The sequence below is a fragment of the Neofelis nebulosa genome, chromosome 13, assembly GCF_028018385.1.
Source record: "Neofelis nebulosa isolate mNeoNeb1 chromosome 13, mNeoNeb1.pri, whole genome shotgun sequence".
In the NCBI taxonomy this organism is placed as follows: Eukaryota; Metazoa; Chordata; class Mammalia; order Carnivora; family Felidae; genus Neofelis; species Neofelis nebulosa.
The window spans coordinates 58,151,693-58,173,486 of NC_080794.1; the positions used below are offsets into that span (position 1 = coordinate 58,151,693).

The 21,794-nt window shown below is 44.7% G+C and overlaps 1 protein-coding gene across 4 annotated transcripts in view; it reads right to left on the bottom strand.

Annotated features, from left to right (window-relative positions):
• Positions 1–21,794, bottom strand: part of MYOF (myoferlin) — a 153,203-nt gene that overhangs the window by 89,973 nt on the left and 41,436 nt on the right. For all 4 annotated transcript variants that reach the window (XR_009252459.1, XM_058697186.1, XM_058697184.1 and 1 more), the window contains exons 4-12: positions 21,534–21,642; positions 18,123–18,210; positions 6,262–6,428; positions 5,507–5,635; positions 3,235–3,297; positions 3,099–3,149; positions 1,434–1,464; positions 845–960; positions 66–192 (exon numbers count right to left, since the gene is read on the bottom strand). Coding sequence is in view for 3 of the 4 variants with exons in the window: in XM_058697186.1 (XP_058553169.1) it covers positions 66–192; positions 845–960; positions 1,434–1,464; positions 3,099–3,149; positions 3,235–3,297; positions 5,507–5,635; positions 6,262–6,428; positions 18,123–18,210; positions 21,534–21,642 (881 nt within the window). In the remaining variant the exon portion in view is untranslated. The remainder of the gene's footprint in view (positions 1–65; positions 193–844; positions 961–1,433; positions 1,465–3,098; positions 3,150–3,234; positions 3,298–5,506; positions 5,636–6,261; positions 6,429–18,122; positions 18,211–21,533; positions 21,643–21,794) is intronic.

Here is a 21,794-nt window from a genome sequence, read left to right on the forward strand (position 1 = left end):
GATGTTAGCACATGTGATTGTGCAGAAAACTGGTCATCCTGGGGAAGGACTGAATCCATACGTACTCTGGGGGATGTCCTCTGCTCGGTAGATTTTCAGCAAGAAGGTCACCCACCGGAGGGCGATGCCAGCAGGGAGTAGCAAATTACTCTCCACGTCATCACTGTCATTATCACGATCTCGTTTCTCAGCCTATTGGGGAAACATGATTATAAATGATACCCATAGAAAAGCAGCACTTGGAAAGAGCCAAACTGATGCTTGTAAAATGAAACCAATTGGAGCTGTTTCCATTAGGATTTCCTGTGCTTCAGGCTTAAGAGTTCAGCCACCAATTCCATGTCAAAATTAGTCTGCATAATCAAAGCTCGTATGTCTCTTCCACAAGAAAATAACGTGACCCTTTATAATTTTATGAGCACTAAATAGGAGAAAAAAAGAGAGACAGTTCCTGAAGTTTTGTCAATTTCTCTTGGGTACTACCTGTCTCCCAGTTTGCTGTCTAGTTTCCTAGAATGACAACTGTCCCTTTAGGTAGCAATGCCTGGTTTTGCAAGTGAGCCATACTTTATAGGTCAAATGATGCAAGGGACTCTTGAAAACACACATATCTTTACTAAATGAAAAATCCACTCCTGGGCACCAGGAAGGAGTCCAAGTGAGCTGGAATAATAGTTCTACCATGGAGAAAAGAACAACTTCCAAAAAATAGGAGGAACTGGAAGGTTGGGGTTATTGATTGGAAGTTGTGTTGCATTTCACAACTACTGACTCCCACTTGCTTAGCTCTTGGCTCTCCCTTTTTAGTGAAAACATGTAAAAGGTATAGAATGTAAGGGCTCACAGGAGGCTCATCTCCAGTTCCCAGGATGAACATGCTGACTTTCATGTAACCTTTAGCTCCTGAGCTGGCATCTTCGGGGTCATTGAGAAGAAGCCATTTTCTCATGATAGCATGACCTAAAATAAAGAAGGATTAAAAGGACAGGGACACACTACAGGTAAGTTGACAGGTCTGTGATTTCATCTGCTATAAGACAAACAGTAATTTTCTCTGAAATATCATAATGACACCAAATTTGCCAGATGAGTCTCTAGATTGATGTCCTCTGCTTTGCACTGACTAGCCCCCAACCCTGATCCTGCCCTGGTGTGACTCAAGACTCTGTCTAAGCTCTATTAACTGTTTTTATAATTTGATTTTGATAAGATCAAAATACTGTCACAAAACAGAGAAATTACCTACTTGTGAATGTTAGGATAATTACTATCAGATTAAAAAAGATGTCCATATTAAGCTGCTATTACTCATTCCTAAGTATACTTCCCCCTCCTCAATCAAGAAAACATTTTTATTATTCCCTTTTTGATCCCTCAGATTTTCTTGATTCCCAGAATGTTCAGGTTCACGGGGAAAAAAAAATATTACTTACCAGGTTCATCATAAATGAATCCAACATCAATCTGGGAAAAAAATAATTTAAAATAGTTCAAATAGATTTTAAAATCAGTTTAGTCATTTCAAAGAAACCATAATTGTTATATTAAAAATGTTTTTAGGGGCGCCTGGGTGGCGCAGTCGGTTAGGCGTCCGACTTCAGCCAGGTCATGATCTCGCGGTCCGTGGGTTCGAGCCCCGCATCGGGCTCTGGGCTGATGGCTCGGAGCCTGGAGCCTGTTTCCGATTCTGTGTCTCCCTCTCTCTCTGCCCCTCCCCCGTTCATGCTCTGTCTCTCTCTGTCCCAAAAATAAATAAAAAACGTTGAAAAAAAAATTAAAAAAAAAAATGTTTTTAATGTGTTTTTTTTTTATTTTTGAGAGAGAGACAGAGTGTAAGCAGGGGAGGGGCAGAGAAAGAGGGAGACACAGGATCTGAAGCAGGCTCCAGGCTCTGAGCTGTCAGCACAGAGCCCAATGCAGGGCTCGAACTCACGACGAACCATGAGATCATGACCTGAGCCAAAGTCCCGCACTTAACCGACTGAGCCACCCAGGTGCCCCATTATTATATATTAAATATAAGACTCTTGACAAGACTTTGGTTTCTTTGAGAACATTTCCTTCTTACCCTCTCCATACCTCCAGTGCCTTGCCTGACCCTCAATCAATCATTTTGAATGAATGAACTAACTAGTCTTAGAACTGGAAGGGACCGTGGAAGTAGGATAACCAGTATGTCCTGGTTTGCTTGGGACTTTTCCCCAAGCACAGAAAGTCTCACATTCTGTGAAATCCCTCAGTCCTGGGCAAACCTGGACTTTGGTTACCCTATGAGAAGTCACCTGGCCCAATTTCCTATCCAATATTCCTCTTCCTCTCCTCTGGCTAATGCTAATGCTAATGCTAATGCTAATATTAATATAACCATCAGTTGGGCACTTCAATGTGCCAAACAGTGTATTAGTCTTCACATTGACTCCTTTTAACAGAGAAAACTAAGGATCAGTTGGCATGTGGCTAGTTGGTGGCAGACAGGTATGAACACATTCAGGCCTGATACAAATCATTCTCTAGGACTTCTAATGACTGGGAGCCCTGAGAGGCTTTGAGAGGTAGTCCATTCCACGCAGAATTACTGAGAAGCACCCACCAAATATTTCTCTTTAATTCCAAGATGGGTTACTTGGAAAAGCACCCCGATTCTCTTTCCTGGTTTGCTTGCCTTTCATATTCAAGATTTACAATAATTGGCTTTGTAGATGGAGCTCTGGGGCTGCCGGTAATTGGAGCTGGGTGATGGGCTTCTTGCCATCAACAAGCACCCTTTCCCTCTGCAGCCCTGCACTGGCTTCCATCCACAGCTGGAGTGCTGGCAAGGGCCCTCATGTGGCAGCTTTCAGGTATTTGCTTTAAGGTATCGCAAGTGTTGTACTTGGAAGTTGACTAGACCCAGGCCAGAGGACACTCAGCTGGTTTCTGGCCCCTGGGGCATTTGTGTCCTGCTGGCATACCAGCCCTCAGCAAAGACCGTGACATGAATCCCTCACAGGTAACTTTTAAGATCACCCAGGTGGACAGCCGGATATGTGGCCAGGAACCTGATGCCTCATTACGAGAGTGCCCATCTAAGTTGAATGAAACAGACTGTTGGCACTCACCTTAAATTCCCCCATCAGACAGTCTGCCCGCAAAGAATGGGAATTATAAACCTGAAAGAAAGAAGAGCCATGAGAAGCTTATCGGCTTTATCCGGCAGTTAGAGGGCACCACCTTCCTACTCCGGAGCCCCCTTACCCGAATGCTGATGATCTCATCCATCAGTTCAGAAGGAGTTATGTGGACATTGTAGAAAAATAACTGTCAAAACAAAAGAGAAAAATGTTTGAACGTTTACAGGGGTGGACTCAGGTTTAGTGTGATCTAATGCTATAATTTGAGGGCCCTCCTAAGAAATTATAAAAACATAACCCCAAATAGGTGTGACCATGAGAACACATTGCATGGGCCTTCAGAAAGACCCATAAGCTTAAGCTTCTTGAGCTTCATGGCAAACTCACCTTTGCATGTCAGAAAAAGGAAAAAGGGTTAAGTAACAACGGTAGTGTTTATGTAATGAAACAGAATCGTTCCTTTGGGGCCAGAAACATACTAGCTCACATAAAGATCTAAGGTTATTGCATGTTGCAATCCCACTAAAATGGGTGCTTAGGGCTTGCATGACCTGGAAAGTTGAGTTGAATTCCCTACAATTGTCCTGAATTTCTACAATGTCTACAATTGTCCTGAAAAAAGTTCTTTTTTAGCTTTTTTAAAAGACAACTAGGATCCACTCAAGGATTATACATTACATTTGGTTGTTGTGTCTTTTTAGTTTCCTTTTATATAGAACTGTACTCCTGCCTATTTTTGTGGTTTATTTTTTCTATCAAGATCAGTTGTCTTATAAACTGACAACTTAGAACTGTCTTATAAAATATCCCACACTCTGGATTTGCATGAATATTTCCTCGCTGTTAGATTCAAATTGGTCATTTGACAAGAAATAACACAGGTGATGTTGATACTTCCATTATATCACATCAGGACACACACTTCAGTTCGTCCCATTATCAGTGATACCAAGTTTAATCACTTGGTTAAGAAGATGTAGGTAAACTAGGGATTTTTTTTAGTAAAATTCTTTTATTGATTCCTGAATTGGTCTGCTTGGAGCCTCAGGTATTTGATCTTTTCCCTTTTGCCCAGAGTTCTCATCTCAAAAAAATTCATTATAATGGGAAATTCTAAGGTGGAGATTCTTGCTAGGCTCCTGAGAATGTGGCTGAGTAAATATTTATCCTGCCTGTGAATGCATTACACCTTAGGTGTCCAGTCACCCGTCGCCTGCCCTCCCTGCAGTCTGGTCTTCTTCACAGTGAACCTCTTTCCCAAAGTCCACTTTCCTGAAGTGCTCAGTGCACACCCATGTCTCATGTCTGCTTTGACACTACTTAGCTGCATGCTGGTGTCTACAGTACATCCAAGGAAGAGAAGTGACAAGCAAGAACATAGGTCTTCTGTGAATGAAGGTAGGGCCAGCTTGAACATAGGGGAAGAAACTAGAACACAGGACAGAAACAACTGGTTCCTTTTACACATAGGGGTATGGAAAAGAACAAAAGTGGAGCTGAGGCTAGGTCTGGAAGCTGTAGGGAGGGATCTCAGGGGAACAGGGATAGGAAACCCTGGAAAGAAGGCCTGGGCTCACAGAACGGGCAATGGGACGCACGCCTGAGGAATCTCCGAAATGAATCTCCTCAGAGCAAGGCTGGGCTTGGAAAAGTCCCCAAGCTTATCATTTCTCTTCACAGCCCTGATCGTGGGGTTTGTGCTACCTGAGATGACTATCAAGGTATTCAGTGTTTTTGAGGAGTGTTCCAGAAGAGGTCAACAGAAAGACTATGTTCTCGATATTCAGGGACAAGAAAAACCTTTTGGCTCCTAACTGCTTTCCTTTAACATGTATTATTTTTCTAGCCACGTAGGTTTTGACATCTTTAAAAAGCCAGCCATGGTTGTCCCTGTGAAAACTGTAACATCTGCCTTAGAGCTGGGACTGAAACTCGGTATTTTTTTCTTTCATGGGCGTCCAACATCAACTGGTCTTAATTGTGAAAATGTGCTGGGCATGCTGTTTTAAAAGTAACAAAGCAATCACAGAAACGACTCAGTCACATGGACTCATCCCTCAGACACACCCTGCTGATTAGAAAGAGCAAAGGCAGATGTAGGTGACTTCACGGGCTCCATCCTAAGGGGTACAAGGATCCGTCAGGAGAGGCGCCATGGGGAAGTGGTCGTAAAAACGCCAGCAAGACCCCGGCAGCTCTGAGAACCAATGATGAAGCAGGACATGTGGTTTCAAGACCCAGTGGTCCTTAGAATGTTTAATGTGGGAATTTTCGTTGTCTTTACCAGATCTTTGTCCATGAGTTCCCCTCCCATACGGAACAGGAGAGAGAACGCTGGGAGGTGCATATAAGTAGAACAGACTCATTGAGCAGAAACATGCATTATGCCCATTTACCTCATCAAAAAATGGGTTGTTCCCTCTCTTGATTCTCGTTCGGTGTGTCTGGCCACAGACGTGGACCTTGACCACGGGCCTTATATTGTTGCCACTTAACTGCCGGCCCTCAATCACCCGGACACGGATCTGGAAGCACAGAAGGGGTGTCGTTACTGATCCTTCCCCAGTAAGGAGTCCTCGGATCCCCGTCAGCTCGCCTGCCTGTAAGGACCGCTGAAAGTAGGCCAGGGCAGCTTTGCCACACACCGGCGTGCATGGACTGGGGTGGCCCCCATGCTCATTCCCAAGGTGGAACTGGGTTCCAGAAACTGAGAGCAGTAGTGGGACTGGAATAGTCCAGTAGTGGGACTGGCCCTGGGAAAGGGCGGGACAGGGCAGAGGCCGCTGCTCCAACCCCAGCCTCCTCCCTGGTCTTCCTGAGCCTGGGATGCATTAACTCACTCCACGGCTGTCCGCCAATCAGGTGCCTAGAGCTACGAAAATGCAATACTGTGATTCTCTTCTCTCCTACCACCAAAGGGAAGGAGCGGTATAGTTTTATTTCTCTGACGAACCTCATCTGGCTTGACTACGTCTACTTCTGCATGCAGAACAGAGACGGACAGCTCTTCTTTTCGGGTTTACGCCCTGATGTCCCTTTTTGCTAGCTGAGCTGCTGCCCATAGCAATGGGTCTCTCCCGGAACACCGCGACTAACAGAAGCTGGACAATACGGCAGTAAAACAAACTTGGGGTGCGCTGGCTGTTCCTACCTGGAAGTCCTGGGGCTTGTTGGACAGCATCCGCCGGCTCTTCTTTCCTTTCGTGAGCCTCCGGGCAAGCTGAGCCTCTGACACCAGCCCACCTGCCCCCTTGGGCCCAGGGGTCCTGACTGTATTGTCCAATCTGTCTTCATCACCTCCATCTTCCTCCTCTTCTCCTAAAACACCAAAAAGGAATGCCGTCAGAGATGGCCCTCACACTGTAAATGTCTGAACTCAGGTTTCCTGGACTCCGAGAGTTTTCAGTGTTCCTGAGGCAGGTGGTGAAGGAGTTGCTCCTTTGGTGACACTTGTTTGGGATGTGCTGACTCGGATACAGTTTCTTAGGAAAATGTGTTCATGGGGCATCAGGGCGCTCATTCGGGCTGTATTCAGAGTGGCCAAGAGAACACCAGAGACCAAGGGGGAGAGTGATAGAAGTCTCAGTCAGACCTAGCCAGAAATCACCCTGTTCTGATCTGGGAACCCCCCCTGAGGTCAAGGGACCTTTCTGCAGTTAGGACACAGAGGTGAGAAAATGCCGGGGGAAACCGGAACTTTGCACAGGAGACTTCAACTCCAGTTTTCTTGCCAAGCAGACCAAGGTGGTCTCATGCTCTCCCTTTGCCCACCTAGTCTGTCACTTCCACACACATCTGTCTCCTCGTTATCCCCCTAGCTTCCCTTCATACTCAGGGCAGGGCAGGGGAGGTGCTTCCTGATTGACATAGTGAGAGCCTACTTCCTTCTGATTCTTTGGAAAACACCCCAAGTGTCCCTCACTCTCTTCAGAGGATCCTTCCCAGCGGGTCCTCCCCTCTGCCTTCACACAGGCACAGATCTTTCTCTCCTTAAAAAAAACAAAAACAGGGGCGCCTGGGTGGCGCAGTCGGTTAAGCGTCCGACTTCAGCCAGGTCACGATCTCGCGGTCCGTGAGTTCGAGCCCCGCGTCAGGCTCTGGGCTGATGGCTCGGAGCCTGGAGCCTGTTTCCGATTCTGTGTCTCCCTCTCTCTCTGCCCCTCCCCCGTTCATGCTCTGTCTCTCTTTGTCCCAAAAATAAATTAAAAAAAACAAAAACAAAAAACTAATTTCTGCCTACTATGTCTCCCCTTTCTTTTATTCACAGACTCTTTTAGATTTGTTGACAAATTTCAGTTTTTCTTATCTTAACAGACAAAAAGTGTGAACTCCTGCTAACCTGTGCAGTATAATTTAAGAGATCCTAGAAGACTAACTTGTCCAAAAAGTACCGGCATTTGCACTCCCTACCTTTGGATTCTGAAACTCCTCCTTTACAATGCGAAATCATGCAAGAGACTGAATTTCCATGTGAACACGTCTGTCAGTCACTCACATGATAGTATGAACTAGTTCAATCAAACTGCCATGTAGCACAGCTCTTAAAACTTGGGCTCTGGAGTCATATGGCTTAAGTTCAAATCCCAATTTTCAGCTATGTGAGTCTGAGTAAGTTTTATAATTTCTGTTTTAGTTTTCTCATTTGTAAGAAGGGAGAAATAATAGTATTTACCACAGGGTTATTGTAAAGAAAATTAATGTATATGCAAACCTTCAACATGGTGTCTGGCAAAAAGCCAGCCTATAAATTCACCTTTTTTTTTTTTTTAACTTTTGTTGATGAATCAGTTTTTGTAGGAGCGCAGGATTCTAGAACACTTCCTGGAGAGCAGTCATGAGGTGGGGTGAGGGCTGGAACAGTCAGTAGGCAGCACAGGGGAGGGGTCTCAGCGTGAGGAAGGGGCAGTTACAAGGAAGTAAAAGCCCCCCACCCACACCACATACTGCTTCAGAGCTCAGCCCAGAATGAACCCTCCTCCTCACCACCCCTCATTCACGCTTTGCCTATCCACCCACTTCTGTCTATGAATGTCAATCATGACCTCTTCTCATTAAGCTCAGGACCCTTTTCTGAGTCCTCACATTCCACTTAACATGGCCTTGGGCACTGGGACCCACACACACTTCTTTGCATCATGCCACTCTCTTCCTGGCACTCTGACTGAATCTTCTCAGGTTCTGCATGGTCCCCTTTTCATGTCCTACTCCCCAAGTGTGACTTCCCCCTCTGTTCCTCAGCCCTCTGAGGTCTGCCCTGACACCCTCTGGATCTACGCTTTGGAGTCATAGCCCCTCAGAGCATTAGGCTAGAGGGGCCTCAGAGGTCCCGGGTTGGGCGTGCCTCTCCCCACGGTGTGCAGACGAGACAACTAAAGTCTGGAAAGGTGAACGAGTGAAGGTGAAGGTGAAGGAGCTGTGGTCCACCTGGTTCCTCAGCACCTCTGTCAGGACACCAGGATACCCCAGAGAGGCTGAAGGCAGGGAAGGGCTACCTTTGCCCTCTGCAAGGTAACCTGGGTCTCGTTTTCCCCATCCCTGAAGAGGCTTCAGAAGCAAGGCTTGCCTGCCACCCATCTCTGGGAGCCCGGGTCTCAAAATGTCCCTCTCATTCTTCACCAAGTGAGCTCCTCAACTCCCTCAAGCCCCACCAAGTGAGCTCCTCAACTCCCTCAAGCCCCAGGTGAATACCCTGTCTCTGGACAGCACCACACATCGTCCTAGCCAGGGGCTTGGTGAATGCAGAATGAATGAGGGGACATGGGCCCCTGCCTTCCCGAGTTCCTGAGCAATTTGCACAAGTGGCAGCACAGCTCTCAGGAAAAGCGCCCGGACACTAGAAGGTGCTCCTCCGACCTTTGCTCCAGCCTCAGGAGAACCCAGAAGGCCAGCCCCCCCCCCCCCTCCGCTGCAAACCTGTTCTGGACTGGGCAGTGGCTGGGCTGGATCCTCTGACAACTAAGACAAACTCCCTTCCATCGTCCTGGGCCTAAGCAAGCCTTCCTCCCTGCTGTGGACTGTTCCATTCGGGGTTGGTGGTTATGTATGGTGGCAAGCAGGAGAAGGAGGGGTAAGTTGTACCCCTTTGCAGTGCTGGACTCTGTACAAGTCCTCATTAAACTCTTGATGGATGCTTTAGAAAGACAGCAGGCAATGAAGAGCCAGTTTCTTCTAGGAAATACCTTCTGCTATTCAGATGTTAGGCTCAGCGATGCGTCAGAGGAAACCAGCCGAAGTCATGGCTACAGCCAGCATCTCTGTGTAGAACAGAAGGATACTGGAGCAGGAAATCGCCCCATTAGGTGGCAGGAAGTTGCACGGGGTTAAACAATACCACCCTAAGTGTTCCACAAACAGTGAGGGGGGCCCTTTAGGCCCTGCCAGGCACACCCTTCTGTGCAAGCTGTTTTGTTACCAAATGTGAGTGGTTGTGTGGGCATGCGCCATCACTGAGACCCAGGCATGCATCCGATGCACGGGCAAGTGGACCTACAAAGGATGACCCTTCATGACCACAGAGGGCAACACTGAGTTGGGAACCGTTGATCAAACAGAAAGCTGCTGCATGTATCTATTTGCTTGTTTTTGCTGGTTAGCACGAAGAACCACAAACTGGGTGGCTGAAAACAAGAGAAATATATTCTCTCACAGTTCCAAACTCTAGAAGGAAGGTGTTGGCAGGACCATGGTCCCTCAGGGCCACCACCCCATCTAATCCTCTTCTATTCCTTGATGAAGAGTCCTTTCTGGAATAGTTTATGTTTCTTTGGGTTGGGAGGGGGGGAGGAGGTGTCACAGTGACCCAGTTTTTCCAGAATTTTGTAATATTTTGTAATGTTAATTTTGTAAATATTAATTTTATAATTAATTTTGTAATTTTAATTTTGTGAAATTTTGTAATAATAATTTTAGACAAAAGTCCTTCTTTGCTTCTTAGTTGGTGGCCCGTGGCAATCCTCGGCATTCCTTGGCTTGTGGCTGCATCCTTCCAACCTCTGCGTGTGTCATCACATGGCCTTCTCCCCTGTGTGTCCATGTATCTTCTCTTTTTGTAAGGGTACCCATCACTGGATTTAGGGCCCACTCCACCCCAGCACGACTTCATCTTAGCTAATTACACCTGCGAAGATCCCATTTCCAAATAAGGTCACCTTCTGAGGGTCCGTGTAGGAACTGGGCAGTGGGGACACTATTCAACTCATTCCAGAGGCCATTTTTTGTATCTTTCCAGTGCGTTCCATCTATTGCTCCAGTCCACAGTCTGCAGCCACATGGGCAGCCCCAATCTATGGACATCACCCCCTCCCGTCCTCCTTCACTGTGTTCACACCCTTTTCTCCTAATCTGAGCTGGAGTCTGTGATCTAACACTGCCATCTCTCTTCTCTGTGCTCCTCAACCCCTTCCCTTCTCTCACTTATTGTGCTCACCTGGTTCATTCAACCTCCCCTTGCTCCACGCCTTCACCCAGGGAGCTGCATATGGCTGAACACTCACCTTCCTGACTATTCCCACTTAAATGTCATGATCACACCCCCAAAGTGGACTCGCAGGACTCCCTGGCCATCTATCATACTTCCAAGGCATCTATTCACAGTTTTCCTGGACCCTGGTCTGAGAAGGCCACTAATTAGCCAACAAGGTCAAATCACTTTACCTTTCTGAACTCCCACCTTTTTTGCACCTTGAAAGCTTCTAACACCCTCTTGTATCCTTCTCACTGCCAGCTCATGACCTTGCTTATTTCATGGACAAAAGAGGCAATCAGAAGAGAATATCCTCATCGTCCCATGCCAAGGCAACCTTCCTACCCGCACCTGCTGTCTGCCTCCTCTCTTGCTACAATCATTGAACTGTCTGTGCTCCCAACCTGAGGTCAATCTTTCCACATGTGCACACATCTCCTCTCCTCCACCTACCCATGGATTTTGCTTCTGCAATTTCTGCCTCTGTATGTACTCCTCAGTCTTCTCCCTCTCAGCTGCATCATTCCCATCAAGATATAAATGTGCTGAAATACTGCCCACAATAAAAACAAACCAAAATCTGTCCTTGATTCCATAGCGCCCTCTATAGTTACTATTTTTCTGCTCTCCTTATCTGTCACTTTGGCAGTGAAAACCTCTACACAATTTCTTTATATGAACACCATCCTGCCTCTCCAACAATTACCATGCCACTCAGTCAAATCCTGCCAAGCTTTTGAGTGCAGCCAACACTGGCCTGTCTCCTTTCTGAATGTCAGTAACCCTCTATGTGACTCACCCTTGGTTATAAGTGAGCTTCAATGAACACTTAGGAATGGCTCTCCATTGCAATTCCAGCAGCTCAACAAAACACGTCTTCATAATTCCTGAGATGTAATGTTGGCCTCTCTCCAGAAGCTCAGTTGCAATATTCCTGCCAACTGCCCCTGTGTGTCATCACTTGTGATAGTGACACTTCCCTGGAGGGCATCTGTTTGTCCACCCAGTGCTGAAGAGTTGGCAGCCCCCAGGGGACCTTAGGATACAGTCAAGTTTGCCTCCGGCATGCCCAACTGTGCCCTTCCCTAGCAGGGATCAGCTTCTCTCCTTCCACCAAGCTCCCATGCTATCCTACTCTAGCACTTACCCTTTCTGAGCGTAAGAGAATGAGCTATCAGTCACTCAGATGGCACCAGCTATGCAAGCCAGCCTTTCCCTGCCATCTCATCCTGTTAGAGCTTCCCAATGAAGGCAATTCCTAGGAATGGCTGAAGAAGAGAGACACTTGCCCAGTCGCCACTGGTTTTCTCCTGGCTTGAAATACAGACCCCGTCCCCTGGCCAGCAGGCCTCCAAACACTGTTCCACGCCTCTCATCTTTCCACCTAGGCTCTAACTGGGCCACCATTCCATCTAATCTTCTCCCATTCCTTGATGAGAGTCCTTTCTGGAATATTTTATGCCTTTTCTTTTTCTTTCTTTCTTTTCTTTTTTTTTTTTTTTTTTTTTTTTGTCACAGCAACTCTGTTTCTCTAGAGTCCTAGAATGCCAATCTCTGCCTGTGATATTAATTTTGCTTCTAATGACAAAATTTTGTTAAGTGGTTAAGGCAGAACTTAATTACCTTGGGCCAAAGGTCACTGCTAAGTCAGCACAAAGGGCTGGTATAATATCATCAGTGTAAGTTAAAAACGTACAAAGCAGAATGGGAGAGAGGACGTCTTTAAACATGAAAACATTTTGGAGATAACATGCTGATTTAGCTGCGATGTTGAATAGTAACTTTTCTGGGTTTCTAACCTGAGAGAAGTTATATAAATACACATCTGCACTCAACCATAAGCACTTCATTACCCTCCACCCCGATTCTTGGGTAAACAGCACTATATGTGCACCACGAATTTTCTGGAATGGTTCTAATGCGTAGCCCAGAGCACAGGTGTCATGGAAGAACCTCTAACCAGAAGTAATGCAAAGAGAGGCTTGCAGGGTAATCTTGGCAGCAACTGCTTGAATTAACTGACCTGTGATCCAGTCTAGGAAACATTGCCCAAAAAGCTCCGGCTGCATCTGGGCAAGATACTGTTAACGAGGTAAAATGCTCAACTCTGGGACTTCTTACAGTGAGTTCCCAACTCTGCTCTCATCAGGATCTCCTGGAAGTTTCTACCAACTGCACAGATTCAGGGGGTCCCCTCCAGACCAGCTAAATCACACTCTCTGGGAGTCGGTGACAGAAGTCTGCACATTTAAAGATCTCCCTTGATGATTTTCCCTGTGTCTAAAGTTTAAGAACCCCTTGTTTATTATGATCACTTTGGCTTTCTGAAATAACTTGGAAGAAAGATAGGCCTAATACAATCAGTTTTCTGGACAAAGTCAAATAGAGGCCAATCCTGGAAAGAGTGCCTCCAACAATCTTCTAACAAACTGGTAATTTTCCAGTTCACTTCTGACGAAGTCAGTCCCTTCTTCACCATGCTCCATGGATCCCCATGATGTGTCCCAGAACAAATGTCTCAGCTTGGCATTCCCAGCCCTTGGGAACACACTGCCTTTTGAGTACATCTCTGAATGAATTCGTCCCTTTTGCCTATTCACTAGTATTCCCCCAAAATGCCTTTCTTGAAAGGAAACATTTAAACAATATCCATTGCCCATCCATCATTCACTTACTCACTCAACCAACCAAGCATTTAGTGAGCAATCATGACTTAGTGGTAGGCGCTAAGAATACACAGTTGAAATCGATAGCTGAAAAAGTACTTTCTCTAAAAAAATTATGTTCCATGTAATAATTTGCTTAATCCTCTGTTGGGGAATTTATTCAGCTCTGACCTATACTTATTCATGTTTATATCTTACCTTTTTACTGAAATGCAAGCTCCTGGGTGGCAAACCATGACTTTATCACCTCTGTATGCCTCAGGTGTCAGTAAATGTTTTCTAAACTGGATTGAATTTATTTAATGTTTATTTATTTATTTTTGAGAGAGAGAGTATATGTCGGGAAGGGGCAGAGAGAGACAGACACACACACAGAATGTGAAGCAGGATCCAGGCTCCAAGCTGTCAGCACAGAGCCTGAGACAGGGCTTGAACACACGAACTGTGAGATCATGACCTGAGCCGAAGTCACAGTGCTTAGCTGACTGAGCCACCCAGGTGCCCCCAAACTGGACTGAATTTAATCTTAAGCACAGTGACTTTAGTATTTGTGGAAAAAAATAAATTCGAAGTGGCAATGCCTAATGATAAATGAGTTTTTGCCCTTCCGTTGTTGAACACAGCACAAATTTAACAGATGGCTCTTCAAAAATAGATGTGAGATTTTAAAAATAGTTCATTCCGGCAACAAGAATGTAGGCTCCATTCAAGCTAACTGACATCTGGTGAATCAAGTTGGGAAGGTAACAGATTTTTGGGAAGTCAAGCCTGAAGTCTGGGTCATCCCACCCCTCTGTCACAGGAACAGTCAGTCTTAGAGGTAGGTCAATGAAACAAATAACTTTGATACTACACACGTTCAGTCAAACCATCAATGCCCTGGGTCTGTAATCTTTGTCATCCTGATATAAGAGTTCCAGAAATGCATTCCTTAAAAACAAAACCCTTAGCTATACCACCAAAGACACGATCCAAAAAAGAAATAATTGATAAGCTGGACTTCATTAAAATTAAAAACTTCTGCTCTGCAAAAGACAATGTGAAGATAATAAGAAGACAAGCCACAGACTGGCAGAAAGTATTTGTAAAAGACACAATCGATAAAGGACAATTATCCTTTATATATACAAAATAAACAAGAATTCTTAAAGCTCAACAAGAAAAAAACAGCTTGATTAAAAAATGGGCCAAAGACCTAAACGGACAGCTCACCAGAGATACAGATACACAGATAGCGGATAAGAATATGAAAAGAGGCTCCAAATCCGATGTCATCAGGAAATACAAGTTGAGACAATGAGATGCCACTACACACCTATTTAAATGGTCAAAATCCGGGACATTGCCAATACCAAATGCTGGCGAGGATGTGGAATGACAGAACTCTCATACGTTGCTGGTAGGAATGCAAAATGATACAGTCACTTTATAAGACTGAGGGCTTCCTGCAAAGCTAAGCATACTCGTACCGTGTGATCCAGCAATCATGCTCCTTGGTCTTTACCCAAAGGAGTTGAAACTGTATGTCTACACAAACCCACACACGGATGTTTAGAGCAATTTTATTCATATTGCCAAACTTGGAAGCAACCAAGATGTTCTTCAGAAGGTGAATGGATAAATAAACCATGGTGTACCAAGACAATGAAGTGAGCTATCAGCCCATGAAAAGACATGGGGAATCATAAATGCATATTGCTAAGTGAAAGAAGCCAATCTGAAAAGTCTACATACTATGCGATTCCAGCTCAAGGACAATCTAGAAAAGGCAAAACTATGGAGACAATGAAAAGATCAGGGGTTACCAAAGGTTGGGCAGGTGGATGAATATGCAAAGCACAGAGGACTTTAGGGCACTGAAAATACTCTGTATGATATTATAATGATGAATATATGTCATTACACACTTGTCCAAACCCATCAAATATACACCACCAAGAATGAACTCTAAGGGATACTATGGACTTTGGGTGACTATGATGTCACATGCGTTCACTGTGAGCCACATAGGTTCTTCCTTTGTAAAACAAAATGTCATCATTCTGATGAGTGACATTGATGACGGGGAAGGCCATGTATGTGTGGGGCAGGGTGTGTATCTGAAATCTCTGTTATCTTCCTCTCAATATTGTAGTAAACCTAAAACTGCTTTAAAAGAAAACAAGTCCTTAACACACACACACACACACACACACACACACACACACCTCCTATATCCAATTCCTGGGATCTGTGGTCAAATTAGTTTCTTCAATTTCCAGCAGTGAATCTTCCTGAAAATCTTCACTTTTGTGTTCTATCATTAGTGTTTCAAATTTCTTCTATGCAAGACTCACTATGTGGTTGGTAATCTTTACAAACGATATTGGTAATCATGAACAGTGGTTATCTCAGGAGGGTGGGAGCGTGGAAGATGTGCATTCTGTGTTTTATATTTCTGCAATATTTACGTTTTTACAAATGGGTATTGCTTTCGTACTCAAAAAGAAGATCAACAAGTTCAAATCTTTTTTAAAATTTGTAAAGATCTATATAAATTAGAGGAAGCCGACCCATTGCTTTTACATGGAATGGTAAAGTTTTTTAAAAGAGTTAATTAAAAGGAAGGGAAAAAAAATTCTGGGCCAGATGTTCTGTTTTGGTTATTAAAGTATGTGGCGGCAGAAGGTGTGGCTCTCTCACCATTATTTCTCTGCCTCATATTTCTTTGTCTTATCTTCCCCCCAAGACTGCAAGTTGTTGGGTTTTTTCCCCCTAGTGTCTTCCCTAGCACAGAGTTGTAGTGAATACTCAAAGATATCTTTGCTTAGTTGAATTGAATTGTCTTATTAAGACAAAAAAAGGTTTTCCCTTGAAACATCCAAATAATCCAGGATATTGAAAGATTTTCTTAAATGTTGAAGAAAAGATTCTTTCAGCGGGATTATGAAGCCATCATTCAGAATGTCACCCTTAAAACTGTTTTTTGTTTTTTGGGCTTTTTTAAGAAAGAAAGAAGGAGAGTGGGGTAGGGACAGAGGGCGAGAGAAGAGAGAGAGAGAGAGAGAGAGAGAGAGAGAGAGAGAGAATCCCAAGCAGACTCCACGCTCATCACAGAGCCCAGTGCAGGGCTGGATCCCATGACCCTGGGATCATGATCTGAGCGGAAATCAAGAGTTGGACATTCAACTGACTGAGCCACCCAGGCACCCCAGAATGTCCCCCTTGACCCAACTTTGGTGAATAGTCATCTTATACAACAAAGATAGTACTTTCAGGGCAAAGAACCCTGTATGTTTTGTAAATAAAAAAGTTTCGTGTTGTCATCTCACCCTTGAAAATGAAACTGGCCTGCATACACTGCTCATTTCCTGGCCAGCACCTAGTAACACACCCTTTGTTTAAGATCCAAATGAAAGGAACTCAGGTTCTGGTTTATTTCCTATCTCTATCCAGCATGATCAGGGGTTCTATAGAACTTCTGAGGACGACCTTTGCCAACTGCCATGGTAGAGCCTGCTGGGAGCGAGCTTCCAAAGGGAATGGGTGGGCTGTCAGTCCACAAACACTGCTGGAGCATTAGCGTTGCCAATACAATCCAGGAGCTGAGGAGAAGGAACCTCAAGCAAAGGGAGCCTAGATGGCAAGGATTTTCTCCCCATTGGGTCTACAAGTTCAAGAGTTGGTGCTTTTCTCATTTTTAAGCAGCCTTGGCTCCAGGGAAATTGCATGGTTTCTGAGCTTGGTCTTACCTGGGTCTGTCTCAGGAGATGGGACCTCCCCCTACACTGTCAATAACTTGAGAAGTTGCTTATTCTCAGTCTTTCTGGTCCACTAGGACACAATCTTTTTCTTTTCCTTTGTTTAAAAGATATTTAAAAATAAACATTTAGTCATCCCAACATGACTTTGAGCCAAACCAGATCATTCTTTTCCAATAGCTCTGATTTTTAGAGGCAACAATCCGAACGTTCACACAGAGGGTGCCACCCAACGGAACTCATGACTACATATCACCAGGAGTTGTTTTTGTAAAAACAACAAATCATAAAACAATAAATCATAAGAAAAATCATAATAATAACAATAGCCACCATTAAGGTAGCATTCTAGGTACTGGGCGAAGTACTTTATATACTTTATCTCATTGAATCCTTGCCACAACTTTCTGATCTAAGTGCCACTGTTATCCCTACCTTACGGTAAAGAAAACTGAGATTCAGAGAGGCTAAGTGACTTACCCAAGGTTACACGGTAAATAAACAATAGACACAGAATCCAACTTAGGCCATTCTGACCCCAAAGCCCTTGTTCTTATTCATAATGTTACAGTTTCAGGATAAAAAGAGTTTTTTCTCTAAACTCCGGAGTCAGTGTTTTTCTCTAAACTCCTCCGAAGGCAGGAACCATGCCCTAAAGCATTTATCACCCAGCACTTCAGCTTCCAGCAATGGCTCCAGAAAGCCAGCAACCACTTTCTTTACTTAGTAACTACTAAGAAATGGAGTGCTGATCACACACTTAGGAGGTGAAGAAACACAAAGAGAGTAGAGGCCACTCATGTAGCTTTACCACCGGGGACATTCCAACCAGCGGTAGAAGGTACAAACGTGAAGCAAAGCCTTGCTTGGGACCTTCCACTAGAGTCTGTGTGTGCTGGACGGGCCCACTGCGAGGCTGGTCAGGCAGGGGCTGTCTCACCCCTCTCCTCTCCCTTGAAGGGCATTTCACAAACAACTGTACTGTCCCAGTTTGGGGCAGCTCCACCTGCCTCACGGGGCCCTGTCTAGGTAAGCAGGGTGCTACCGACAGAATAATGACGAAGAAGGCTTTCTTGGAGACTCCCTGTGTGTCTTTAATAGATGGCCTCTGGCATAGGTTGGGACTTCAAAAGGGTCAGCTTACCTTCTATGACTGATGCACTGGTCCCACTGGGGTCATTCGGATGTGGAGCCGAAGGTGGAACATAGCCAATCACCAGGTCAATGGTGGCCTAGGTAGAAATAATTCATTGCAGACAGAATCAGTGCAGGGTAACAGACTCAAAGCAAACCAAATCAGCAGGAGCAAAAGTTCTGGATGGAATAGGCAGGGGGAAGGGAAGGTGAGAAGAGGAGAGAAAGGTCACACACTCTCCATTGTATCCTCCCTCATGTAAGCCAGGCAGGCAGGAAAGCCTGGGAAACGAATTACCTGTTACAGGTTGCCAAGTGTACCACTGCCAAGGGGCAACTCACAAACTGGAGCAAAGTTGTGACAAGCAAGCATGAACTTGAAATTAGCCTCCATCTGAGACTTGAGATGGCGCCCAGTCACAGAGGCTCATTTGAAACGGTTGAGTTATTTGTTTGCACACTGACCTCTTTATTCATTGCTGAAAATTATTGTTCTTTCTCTCTCTCTAAAAAGAACTTGAGCGCCTAACAAAAATTATATAACAATGTGATTCATAAAACAGGATAAAAGAGGGAATCGAGTCTGATTAAAGAGGAAACCAATATGCAAATCATGAAGTTCAAGATAATTGCATCTTGCATAAAATGTGACTCCACGATGGCTAGGAGCCAAGGCAAGAAGGAGGGCAGAAAATGTGGTGTAACTTTCATTATCGGAAAGGAAGAAACATACCAGTTCCTGATAGGAAATCAAGTTATTCCCATTTTGAAAATGAGATAAAATTCTCACCTTATTTTAGGGCGGAGTTTCCTATACTTACATATTTCATGAACCTACAAAATTTCAAACAAGTTTATGCTAGGGGGAGTCGACATAGGGGTGCTAGCCTAAGCCCACAACTGCTATCTACTATTATGAGAATTTCACAAAAGAAATGAATTTTAACAGCAAAAACGAGAAAGGACAAATCTCAGAATAAAAGGAGCCTTGCAAATAAGGATGGCTGGCACACACACACACACCCAAGTTACCAGTTAAAACGCAGACATAATATTTATGTTCTACTGAAAATTACTCATCATTTACCTGAAATTCAAATTGCAATGGGCATCCCATACTTTCAACTGCCACTTTTGCTACATGCGGCAAACTCCAGTGTGAGCGCATACACACGTGCACGTGCTCACACGCACACACACACACACACACACTATATTGTCCTTATTTTTTCTCATCTGTCTGTTCATCAGTGAATACTCCCTCATGGATCAGCACATTGTGTGGCCAACTTAGGAACCACAGATCTGGGAGACGCTGAACAGAACAATGAATGGGGTCCTGAACAACAGTTTCATGGCAAGTAAACAATCGTGAGAGCAGCACCTCATGGCTACCCATGCTAAGGACCCAGGCCACAACCCGAAGGCCGAATGCAAGGAGCAAGAGGGGCTCAACTGCTAAACTTAAGTAAAGAATCAAACTTTCAAAACTTAGAAGAGGGCATCGATGGCTCAACTTCTGGATCAATGATTTTCCAATAACGTCAGGATTCCCAGAAGTGCTCCCTAACGGCGGGTAGGAACTACCAGAAGATAGGACTTGAAGCCCCTCATCTGCCTCACTCCACTCAATCACCACGGCACTGCCATTTCAGGCTTCTACATGTGCTTTCTTCTGTGCTTAAGAAAACAAAACCCCGGGGCGCCTGGGTGGCTCAGTCGGTTGGGCGTCCGACTTCGGCTCAGGTCATGATCCCGCGGTCCGTGAGCTCGAGCCCTGAGTCAGGCTCTGTGCTGACAGCTCAGAGCCTGGAGCCTGTTTCAGATTCTGTGTCTCCCTCTCTCTCTGCTCCTCCCCCATTCATGCTCTGTCTCTCTCTGTCTCAAAAATGAATAAACGTTAAAAAAAAAAATTTAAAAAAAAAAGAAAACAAAACCCCAAACAGCCAGAAACATCACTGACTTGTACTATCTTTCCTAAGTATCATTTCTCTCAGCCAGGTTTTGGATAAATAAATGACAGCTGACATTCTGAATTTACGTTTTAGGATTAGAAAGATTGACAGCAAGCCCATAAGTTTTGGAGGCTAGACCAACCAAATCGATATTCTGAATGGGCTCTGAGAAGCCTCACCTATATATTCTTGCCAACAGGGATGGCCTATTTTGAAAATTTTTTAAATCTTTATTTATTTTTGAGAGAGACAGTGTGAGCAAGGGAGGGGCAGAGAGAGAGGGAGACACAGAATCAGAAGCAAGCTTCAGGCTCCAAGCTGTCAGCACAAAAGCCCAATGCGGGGCTCGAACTCACAAACCATGAGATCATGCCTGAGCCAAAGTTAGACGCTTAACCGACTGAGCCACCCAGGTGCCCCTAAATTATTATTTTTTTAATGTTTATTTTTCAGAGAGAGACAGACAGACAGACAGAGCATGAGTGAGGGAGGGACAGAGAGAGAGGGAGACACAGAATCTGAAGCAATCTCCAGGCTCTGAGCTGTCAGCACAGAGCCCAACGTGGGGCTTGAACTCACAAAAGCAAGTTCATGACCTGAGCCAAAGTTGGAGACTTAACCGACTGAGCCACCCAGGTGCCCCAGGGATGGCCTATTTTAGTATAAAATTTTCTCCCTTTGTCCTAGCTCCCAAGCAAAATAAATTGATTGGAAAATGAAGGTGTTAGAGATTAATGGGATAAGCATGGTAGGTAGCTTTATGAGCACTTGTTAGCAAACGTGAAATCTGAGAGCTATGAGCCTTGAGTCCATTTGTTTCTTTTAAGTGTACTTGAGAAAGAGAATTCTGGACTCACATCAGACAATATCAATATGTACTCATTTAGAGGCTGTAATCAGAAAATAGCTAATATTCACATCTTGATGTTCCAAGGCAATATTAATGAAATACCTTCTACAGAGTGTTTCAAAGAGCGTCTGATACACAGAGCTATACTCACCACACAAATGTAAATAAATACTTGAGCAGATATGCACAGAGCTATACCAAGAGAGGGTGCCACCTAACTCTAGAGCATTCTGTTGAAGAAAGTCAAGTTTATCTAATCTACTAGTTCTGTGATTGCAAGTATAAACCTGTAAGTGTGTGTGTGTGTGTGTGTGGTGATCTAATATAATTTCATGCTTTTCTTTTCTTTTAATGCTTACTTATTCTGACAGAGCGAGTGAGGGAGGGGAGGAGAGAGGGGGACAGAGAGAATTCCAAGCAGGTTCCACACTGTCAGTGCAGAGCCTGATGTGGGGCTTGATCCCACGAACCATGAGATCATGGCCTCAGCTGAAATCAAGAGGCAGACGCTTAATGGACTGAGCCACCCAGGCGTGCCTAATGTCACACTCTTCTTAATGAACTTTTGTTTACTTATCTCAGTTCAAAGCCATTCAATAAGACAGAAGGTGCTCACCCCAGTCTCTTGACCCCTTTCATTCAGCAGGGAGATGAGTTTGTATGGCAGAGATCTGTTCTGGTCGCCAATCAGGTCCTTCAGGGATACCGTGGCCGTGCCAATTAATCTGTGGGTGAAATGAGAAAGCACACAGTAACCTAAGTGAGGGACATGCTTCCATGCACTCAGCGGGCCTCCCAATTCCCTGCCTATTCATGTTATCATTAAAACCACTCACAATGAGATGAATTTGGGGGAATTTTGGCAGTAAACATCACT